Raw genomic sequence first — 10,723 nt, 5'->3', positions numbered from 1 at the left:
TCAGAATTCTTCACAATTCTGAAAAAAAATCACAATTCTGAAAAAAAGTCAGAATTCTTCACAATTCTGAAAAAAAATCACAATTCTGAAAAAAAGTCAGAATTCTTCACAATTCTGAAAAAAAATCACAATTCTGAAAAAAAGTCAGAATTCTTCACAATTCTGAAAAAAAAGTCAGAATTCTATACAATTCTTAGAAAAAAGTCAGAATTCTTTACAATTCTTAGAAAAAAAGTCAGAATCCTTCACAATTCTGAAAAAAAAGTCAGAATTCTATACAATTCTTAAAAAAAAATCAGAATTCTTTACAATTCTTAGAAAAAAAGTCAGAATCCTTCACAATTCTGAAAAAAAAGTCAGAATTCTATACAATTCTTAGAAAAAACTTCAGAATTCTTTAAAATTCTGAAAAAAAAATCAGAATTCTTCACAATTCTGAGAAGTCAGAATTCTTTACAATTCTTAGAAAAAAAAGTAAGAATTCTTTACAACTCTGAGAAAAAGTCAATTCTGAGATTATACCTCCAAAATAGAGAGAAAAATTAAATCAGAACCGCAACTTTATAACTCAAATTTGTGAGAAAAAGGATGAAATATATTAAGTTTTTGTTAAATGAGCCGTTTCATAAAATCAATATAACATTTGCAATCATGCTGATATTCAGGAAAACAGCACTCTTGTTCATATGATATTGCTTAACTATATCATTTGATATAAATATAAGACAAAAAATGTCCCTGTCTGTCTTGAATTTCGGGGGCATTCAGACGGCATTAAATATGATGCAGTGAAAGCGGTTTGGTTTTTGCAAAGCGAGTGACATACTCCATAATGACAGGTTGCACATCATTAAACAATTACGATATTATTGTAGACCACACAGACAACATTTCAAAAGAACTTGACTGTGACAGAGAGACCTGGGACTTTGAGAACTCCACCACGTTGTAGCTGACGTTGTTGAGCAGGGCGAGCGAGCAAACGCCCAGTCCTGCGTCTTTGGTCCTCCAGATCTGATCCAGGAGCTGAGCCAGTTCCAGCACTCGCCCCGCCGTATCCACGGCGATCAGCACGTTCCCGTCGCCGCGGAGGGTCTCCATGACATTGGCTGGAATAGAAGGTCAAATGTCACACTTATCCAAAATAACAGCCTTAGGAAGTCTGCTTCATTGATGCAAATAAGTCTGATGACAAATCACCAAACTCATTTTACTGCTGGTTTAGTCTGAACTTACTGAGCAGTTGCTCGTCACGCTGTTTCCTGCGAGGCTGAACATACGAGGCGTTGAAGGAGTCTGTGATGAGGAGAGACGGTCTGCTGATGGTCTCCAGGGAGCAGCCGTTTAGATGACTGATTGGACACAGCAAACATCATGTAAAAACTGCTTTACTCCACACCAGCATCAGAAATTAAAAATGGCAAAGAAAGTGACAAAATGCCCCAGATATTGAAAATGTAGGCCCTAGTTCATTTTATTATGAAAAAATTAGCTACATATCTATCTGATGTTGGTTTGATATTTAATTAACAGTCATAATTGTTCTGATTTCAGCATTTATCAGTTGGTTTTATTATTTAAAGCTTTATTAAATATAACTAATTAATTAATATTTCTAATAAATATATAAATCAAATCACTTAAAATTTAATTACTCAAACTATTTATAAAATATTATTTGAGAAAATAATATAAATTATAAACATAATATCATTTGAATTTTTCCATATTCAAATAATCTAAAATTGCTTTAAAATTTTGATTTATTCTTAAAATTAATTAAGTATCTTAACATTATGACATACAATTTGAGATTGTCTGAATATGAAAATTAATGTATAGGTGAATGTGTTTTTTCATATTTTCTCAAATAATAATTTGATATCTATAATTATATATTGCAGTTATTTGTTATTATATATTTTGAGTTACATATATATTATTATTTGAGCTTTATAATGGAGTTATATAATTATCTTTTTATATCTGAGTTTGTTAATTTCACTTTATTAAAGCTACTTTTGTATCTGATGTTGGTTTGATTTTTAATTAACAGCCATAATTGTTGTGAATTCAGCATTGATTAATTAGTTTATTAATTAGTAAATAATAAATATTATTTATTCAATCACAAATTATTCTTTGAGAAAATAGTATTTAAAAAGTATTTGACAAAACACGTGTTTTTATTGGGTTAAGACAAAAATTACCTCATAAAGGGCAGAAAATACCCCTGAATATCAATTCCAGGGTGCAAATATTGGGTCCCAATAAATAAAACTTTCTGATACATATTAATTTTATCTCCAGGTGATTTCTTTCATACTTACATCTCTCTCTTGTGGTTGAAATCCACACCATAGATGATCTCTTCCTCTCCGTCCTTCACTATTTTCCAGATAGTGCCACCGATCATGTGACCCGCAGGAAGTGGGGTGATGGACAGACCGTGACCTTTTCCTGTTCGTTAATAAATTATGAGTAACTTTCAAGATGTCCAAAAGAACACATTATCATTATTTGGATTATTAAAGCTTCATAATGTCTGATTGGGTTTTCTCTTTTTGCACGTGTGAATGAGGACGTTTTCTCACCTTTCAGGTTGACGATCTGAGAGTATTTCAGCTGCTGGATCTTGTCAAAGGCTGAATCGACGTCATCCAGTGTGAACAGAGTGAAATCTTCAGTGTTGTGTCGAGACTATGAGATCAAATAAGATGGAACAATTCATATTTCAGCACTGCCTCAAAGCGAGAAGTATCGAACACTACAAAAAATGTTTTACATGGGGATTTTAAGTTCAACTAACAAGTCTTTGATGCATCATAAATCTCTGTCAAAGTAAAATAATTATAATAAAGTGCAGTTCCTGCATACTTCCACTATAAAAAGTGATTTTCTCCAATACGTCACATTTAAATCTATTCAATCTGACTTTATTTTCATGATAATTAAGTATATTTTAGCCCCTAAATTCCCATCCTGAAAAATGCTTTATCATTACTGTAATGTGAAAATAATTCAAATAATATATAATATTTACTGTTCTGCCTTTATGCTGATTTAAATTTTTACTATAGTAAATCACCATTGGGAATAATGGGAATTCAGCTTAAAAATTAAACATCTGGATGCATTACAGTAATAGGTAGTTTTGGGGGAAATATGCTTAATTCTTATGAAAATTTTATTGGTCCTATAATTGGGTTCATTTTCTTTATGCAAAAAAAAAGAAAGAAAAAAAAATCATATATATATATTTATTTATTCATTTTAGGGTGATGCAACCTGGAAATGTTTTTTTTTATTATTATTTAAACTCAATCCCTCAGAAACAATCACTCAATTTTTTATTTTTTTTTATTAATAACGATCTCAAATTTTTTTTTGAATGTTTAAATTATTTATTGACAATAAACACAGTTATTTTTCATTATTGCTAAAATAATTAATTATCTTAAAATGATGACATGAAAATTGTTTGAATATGAAAATTCTAATTATTGCATGTTTGTGTCGATTATTAATTTATATGTAAATGTGTTCATTTGTGTTTGAGTTTTATGTGATTTTCATCATATAAATGTTGCCATGAACTGTCAAGACTTTTACTTGTAAATGACTAATTTGACACAGTTAAGAAGAACCGTATTTCAAATGTATGAGCTAATGATAATCAGTGCTTCTTTTGAAACCGATCCATCTCACCTGATAGAGATCGTACATGAACATCTGGCCCATCTTGTAGACGGGGATGGTGGCGTAGATGGTGCAGTTGAGCCCCAGCTTGCCCACAGCGTACGGTAAAGCGCCCAGATGCAGATGATCGGGGTGAGAGAGCAGCACTGCGTCCACCTGATGCACATACCTGACAGAGACAGGACAGGAAATACACATCACAAACAGGAAATGATCTCAATAACACCACCTCACCGTTCAAAGATCGTACCGCTTCAGGGAATCTATGATGTCCATGGAGAAACTTTCATCCCAGCCACAATCCAGCAGGAAGCGGAACTCGTCCACCTGTAACAGGTAACACAGAGCCGATTCCTCCTGGACTCCGGAAAGAGCCGTCAGCTTGATGATGGACGTCATTCTGCCGTCTGACCCATGGATGCACACAAGAGATCATCAGTAAATAACTCACATTTAGTCTTGAGCATTTGCTTGTTTTAATAGTCAGAATGAAAAGTCAGGTGCTACCATGTACCATGGCAACAACATGGTATTCTTTGAATAACTAATTCATAACATGGTATATAAATATGGAAATAAATCATTCAGTACCACAGTACTACCATAGTTTTATAAATATCCGTAAAACCACGGTATTGTAATGGTACCACCATGGAAAACCATTTAAATGGTAAGAATACATTACCATAATCATGATATCTCATTATATTTATCCAAATACTATGGTAATATTATCTAAAACCAGCCAATTATGATGATGAATATGCAAAAAATAACAGCGGTATGTAATGAACAGAACTATAAGTTCAGGACACAAATTGAGGCAGAAGGGCAAAGAATGAATGAATTGAATATTCATAAGCCTTCATCCATGATACAGTAACTCAGCTTTCAGAATAATCTGAACTCAATGAAAACACACAGCAGCCAAACCAATGAAGAGATTTACTTTAAAAACTGACTTGCTTTATGTACATTAAAACGTGCATACCCGTATCTCGTTATGTCACTTTTGATCTCAGCTGGTTTGGTCAATAATAAGTGGTGGAAATCGCTGAAAAATCATATTAAATTTATGGTAATGTTTCAGATCTGCGGCATGAGAGCAGCAGCCATTACTGCCGCTGCGACGTCACTGGACTCTACCACTGACAACAGCAGGGGGGCGCTTACAAATACAAAACAAAAGTCTCATAATGCGTATCGTGAAAGGCACATAGCTCACTTTTTATTTATACTATACAACATGTTTGGATTGATTCTATCTCTAAAACGTAGGTTTTGATGAGAAAAGTATAAAAGAAAAATGTCTGGATGTAATGGTAATAATTCTTCAGCTTTTCTTACGGTGGCCGTGAAGTGCAAAGCAAATCACAATTCTGAAAACAAAATAACAAATTACAAACGCAAATGCAAGTCTAAAAAACAAAATAACAATTCAGAAAGCACAACAACAATTCAGAAAACATTATAACAAGTCAGAAAACACAATGACAAATTCGAAAACAAAATAACAAGTCAGAAAACACAACGACAAATCAGACAAACCGGAAGAGGTAGGTATAGTTTGAGACAGCACCATTGGTTTGGGATTACTCACCGCTGACTGGACGAGACATCTGTCAATCAAAAAATATGGAGTGTCTATTTACATTTAGTTAAAAGTGGCTTGTGTTTTCTGACTTGTTATTTTGTTTTCGAATTTGTCATTGTGTTTTCTGACTTGTTATAATGTTTTCTGAATTGTTGTTGTGCTTTCTGAATTGTTATTTTGTTTTTTAGACTTGCATTTGCGTTTGTAATTTGTTATTTTGTTTTCAGAATTATGATTTGCTTTGCACTTCACGGCCACCATACTTTCTACTATCAAACTGTCAAAAACAAAACAAAACATATTAGAATTTTTTTTATGTTTTTTAAAAATTATTATTATATATCACCTATATCAATGTAGCATATTTAAAACAATTAAATAGAAACGTTTCAATGGTGTGGAAAGGAAAATTGTAGCTCCTCCCCTTGATAGTTGGTACAGTCCTGCTAATGCTGCTGTGCTAATAACACACAGAGGAAACTAACGGACGGTAAATGACTTTAAATTTATATATATTCAATTAATAAACGTGTTCTATGCTTAATTGTGAGTATTAAAGTTAAGTAAACGTTTATAAGAGTTTTCTGCGGACGCAATGGGATTAAAATCTCGTGTTTATGTGAGGACGCAGGCCCAGAGCAGTCACCTTCACATCAACACAAACATTTATAAATGTGATGATTGCTTTTGTTATGACATTTCTACTTCGATGTTTTATTTAAGTCAGTAGATATTAATAAGGTTAGACTAGGTTTATGTAGACAGATCAATGTATGCTGCAGAATTGCTGTGACTATTTGATGTCTTTGACTCCACATAACTGACATAATCATACACTTCACATATATACTGACATGTGTAGACTTACGAGCCACAATTCATTATTTATTTTCTGTAATCAAGCATTTAAGCAGAAGGCATTACTCATTCAACTTCATTTATGTTTTCGCTAACACTTTACAATAAGGTTCATTAGTTAACTACTTAGTTTACTTGAACTAAGAATGAACAATACTGCAGCGTTTATTAATCTTAGTTAATTTCAACATTTACTAATGCATTATTAAAATCAAAAGTTGTGCTTGTAAACATTAGTTAATGCACTGTGAATTAACATGAACGAACAGAGAACAACTGTATTTTCATTAACTAACATTAACAAAAATACTGTAATAAATGCATTGTTCATGTTTGTTAATACATTAGCTAACACTAACTATTGGAACCTTATTGTAAAGTTTTACCCTGTTTTCTTTAATCACAGGCATCATGGTGAACTTCGCAGCAGCAGTTCGTGAGCACTGGGTCAATATCCTGGTCCCTCTGGGTTTCGTCATCGGGGTTTATCTGGACCGATGGAATGACCAGAAACTCACAGCATTCAGGAACAAGAGTGCTTTATACAGCAGGTCACACGACTTCTTATAAAGATGTCTTAAAACCAAAGCGTGTCTTTGTAAATGAATTATTTTTGAATCTGTAACTTTCTGGTTTCAGGGAACTGAAGCCTGGTGAGGAATACACCTGGAAGTGAGACTCCTGCAGTGATATTTATTGGACCCTGTGCCCACTATGTGTATAATGTTTGTTCATCCACCATGTTTCACCATGATGTGGCGCAATAAATTTTGTATTTAGTTCTGTAATGCCTTGTAGTTTTTATTTACAGCACATCAAGGACAAATGATGGGAGATTTTATACGTTGGCTGGTTTCTATTCAGTCCAAACTCCTGCTCCACATCAGAGTCATCAAGTTATTAAAGGAACACTCCACTATTTTTAAAAATAGGCTCATTTTCCAGCTCCCCTAGAGTTAAACAGTTGAGTTTTACCGTTTTCGGATCCATTCAACCGATCTCCGGGTCTGGCGGTAGCACTTTTAGTTGTAGCTTAGCATAGATCACTGAATCTGATTAGACCGTTAGCATCTCGCTCAAAAATGACCAAAGAGTTTCTATATTTTTCCCATTTAAAACTTGACTCTTCTGTAGTTACATCGCGTACTAAGACCGAAGGAAAATTAAAAGTTGGGATTTTCTAGGCCGATATGGTTAGGAATGATATTACGCAGTGCCTGAAAATAGTCCCCAGCACGCTCCCTGTGCAAGCAGGTGGTCACGTTGGTTATGTTGACGGAAGTTAGCCTATTTTCAGGCGCTGCGTAATATCATTGCGCCTGCTGCACCCATAGTACAGCAGCAAAGTTCCTTGATTATTACGCGAGAGAATGAGAGTATAGTTCCTAGCCATATCGGCCTAGAAAATCACAACTTTTAATTTTCCTTCGGTCTTAGTACACGATGTAACTACAGAAGAGTCTGTTTTTGCTGCATCATGTGTTTTGATAATTTCACATAATTTTGATTTCCTATCTGGTTTTACTTGGCCTGTTAAGAGAATATGACCAAAATAACACCTGCAATAACCTTTTTTTCATATTTGAACACAATAGCATATGGTGTTAGAAGATACCAATACTAAACCGTTTTAACACACTGTTTTAGCACTGGTGCAACTATAACTGATTGAACAAATTTATACGCGCTTGTTTTCCCAAAATGTATGCATGGCCTTGTCAATGTATAATAACATTTTAAGTTTAACTTGAGCAATTCTGTACACACACATACACAGACATATATTAATTTATTTTCAGACTAGTCAACAGGACAAAGAAACCTCAAAAATACTCTTGGTTTGCTTTCTAAAGATGTTTTATACACATTGGAGACAATTTCAGTTTACAAAAAATATGTAGTTACAACAGATGATAAGCATATGACATAGGACACTCATTTTCTTTAGCCACAAAATACTGTTTTTATTCAGCTGTCAAAGGTTCGGCTGTGTGGATCAGTCCCTTCTCAAAGAGCAGCTCAGCCAGAGACATCTGCAAAATAACATTAATTTCAAACTCACCACACGCATTAATTCATAAAAGCAACTTGAACAGGTCTTTAATGGCTGAAGTCCTTAAGTATAAAACAAATGCATGCAGTACCTTTGCCTCCACTGTCTCACATGGCAAACAGGCCACAGAAACAAACTTGGGATATGAATGAATCAGAAACTCCATGGCATCTATGTGCTGTTAAAAAGAAACACGATCAGTCAAATGCTTAAAGACGGTCAAAGCTGCAGTCATTTCAGACAAGAGCGCGTGTTCACCTCTGCTTTCATCTCAATGCTCTTGGGTTCTTCTTTATGATAGACTCTAGAGTTCTCAGTAGTGTAAAAAAGAGTCACAGTGTCTCCATCACCGCACAACCTATGAAGACATGTTATATTCAAACATTTTATTAAATTAAAATACTATTTATTACAACAAAACAACAAACTGAATGTATATCTTTATAAATCAGTTATACAAGTTCTCTCATCACATTCAGTTCAGATTACAAATTCACTTTATGCAACTTACAATACCAGATTGAGAAGACTGATCAGGGTTATAGAAAATACTGCGTATTGGTACCTTGCAGCTCCGGCCCCCAAGAGTCTGATTTGGGTTTGGCCCTTCAGTTGAACAGTCACATCAAGGGCCTCACCGTCTCCCCATCGAGCAGGAGCCCCGTACACACTGCTGGCCTTCTCCTCTACAAAACACACACAAATGCATTTTATTGAATGAATGTTTGAGCTTTAATCTATGGAAGGTAATAGCGAGTTTTTTCCCCCTCAAAATTCTTACTTTTTCCTTACAATTCTTCAGTTTATATTTCACAATTCATACTTTTCTCATAATTTTGATATAAATAACGAGATACAAACTCAGAATTGTGAGATTCTGAGAAAAAAAAGTCACAATTGTGAGTTTGCAAAGAAGCGAGAATAAAAGTCATTTACAAAAAAAAACAATTACGAAAAATAAAAGAATTGTGAGATGTAAATTGAAAATTCTGAGGAAAAAAGTCAGATTTGCGAGATATAAACCCAAAATTCTGAGAAAAAGTCAGAATTGCAAGATGTAAACTCAAAATTGAAAAAAAGTCAATCAAAATTCTAAATAAAAATTTTGAATTGTAGGATTTAAACTCAAAATTATGAGAAAAAAAGTCAATTGCGAGATGTAAACTCAAAATTCAAAGAAAAGTCAGAATTGTGAGATGTAAATTGAAAATTCTGGGAAAAAAGTCAGAATTGTGGAATGTAAACTCAAAATTCTGAATAAAAATTTTGAATTGTAGGATGCAAACTAAAAATTATGAGAAAAAAAAAGTCAATTGCGAGATGTAAACTGAAAATTCTGAGGAAAAAAAGTCATAATTGCTAATTGTAAACTCAAAATTCCAAGAAAAAATTCAGGATAGCGAGATGTAAACTCAAAATTCTGAGTTAAAAACCGAGATAAGAGATTAAAATTAGCAATTACCTTCTTTGCGGGTGAGTTTAACATACAGTATAAAACAGATATTGTATTACTGCAATATCTGATACAACACAAATACTTGATGAACTGTTATTTCTGTAAAACTGCTATATATTTAGACATTTATCAGACAAAACTTTTCTGAAACTTACAGAACTGGCTTAAGTTTATATGTCTGACCTTTCAAAAGGGATATTTTAAAGCAAAAACACCCCCCCTGACCTTCAGTAGAGGTGTTACTGTGAGACTCACCAGCGCTCAGCACCGGTGGAAGGCAGTCGTGCAGGAAGTCTCTGGCTTTCTGATCCACAGCAGCATCGACTGGTGCATAATCGACCAGTTTCTTCATCAGGCCCTCGACGTGCGCAATGAATTTGTCTCTCCGTGGGTCTTCCTGTTCACACGCACAAGTGATTTCGGTGTCGGTACAGCTCTGTATATTAATGGAGTAGAAACACAAATACCTTCTCAGAGTTCTGAACTCCCATGAACTGAAGGTAATCGAGCGGCAGTCCCTTCCTGAACTCAACGTCTTCCTCCATCGCAGTCTCCAGAGCTGCTGGCATCAACTGCAAATCAAATACATTCACTGAAGTGACGATATCTAATCTGGCTGAATCTTACATAGAAATATCTAGTTCACATTTCACCCTCAAATCAATAGATCTGCATTATTCCTGTAATGCAAATAAAAATAAAGAAAGAAATAAAAGTAACCCAGTAATTAAATCGTGCTTTTAGGACACTATTTATTTATTCATTCATTCATTTATTTTGAATGAATAAATCATCCTGGTAGGACATTATTTATTTATTTATTTATTCATTCATTCACGTTTTAAATGTATACTTGAAAATGTAATTCACAATTTAAATAAGAATTATATTTGACAACTGACAACATCTAAATCGTTCAATGAATCAGGGTAAATCTTATCTTAAAGGAACACTCCACTATTTTTGAAAATAGGCTCATTTTCCAGCTCCCCTAGAGTTAAACAGTTGAGTTTGACCGTTTTCGAATCCATTCAGCCGATCTCTGGGTCTGGCGGTAGCACTT

General features: G+C 34.0%; 2 protein-coding genes across 3 annotated transcripts in view; both read right to left on the bottom strand.

The window, feature by feature from the left end:
• Positions 1-4,834, bottom strand: part of cpsf2 (cleavage and polyadenylation specific factor 2) — a 15,209-nt gene extending 10,375 nt beyond the window's left edge. The window contains exons 1-7 of one of the 2 annotated variants that reach the window (XM_016526797.1): positions 4,691-4,834; positions 3,950-4,110; positions 3,709-3,868; positions 2,595-2,700; positions 2,331-2,460; positions 1,237-1,352; positions 922-1,109 (exon numbers count right to left, since the gene is read on the bottom strand). In XM_016526797.1, coding sequence (XP_016382283.1) covers positions 922-1,109; positions 1,237-1,352; positions 2,331-2,460; positions 2,595-2,700; positions 3,709-3,868; positions 3,950-4,098 — 849 coding nt within the window. In that variant the 5' untranslated portion in view covers positions 4,099-4,110; positions 4,691-4,834. The remainder of the gene's footprint in view (positions 1-921; positions 1,110-1,236; positions 1,353-2,330; positions 2,461-2,594; positions 2,701-3,708; positions 3,869-3,949; positions 4,111-4,690) is intronic. The other variant, XM_016526796.1, reaches the window with a different exon arrangement.
• Positions 4,835-7,619: 2,785 nt separating this feature from the next.
• The window catches only part of riox1 (ribosomal oxygenase 1), an 8,488-nt gene continuing 5,384 nt past the window's right edge, over positions 7,620-10,723 (bottom strand). The window contains 6 exon segments of the mRNA XM_016526832.1: positions 7,620-8,184; positions 8,296-8,382; positions 8,463-8,562; positions 8,770-8,890; positions 9,916-10,057; positions 10,128-10,232. Of these exon segments, the coding sequence (XP_016382318.1) occupies positions 8,116-8,184; positions 8,296-8,382; positions 8,463-8,562; positions 8,770-8,890; positions 9,916-10,057; positions 10,128-10,232 (624 nt within the window). The 3' untranslated portion in view covers positions 7,620-8,115.

The sequence above is a fragment of the Sinocyclocheilus rhinocerous genome, unplaced genomic scaffold (assembly GCF_001515625.1).
Source record: "Sinocyclocheilus rhinocerous isolate Xijiao unplaced genomic scaffold, SAMN03320098_v1.1 scaffold303, whole genome shotgun sequence".
Classification (NCBI taxonomy): domain Eukaryota; kingdom Metazoa; phylum Chordata; class Actinopteri; order Cypriniformes; family Cyprinidae; genus Sinocyclocheilus; species Sinocyclocheilus rhinocerous.
Note: the sequence above shows the minus strand (reverse complement) of the source record. Positions and strands in the feature narration are given on the sequence as shown.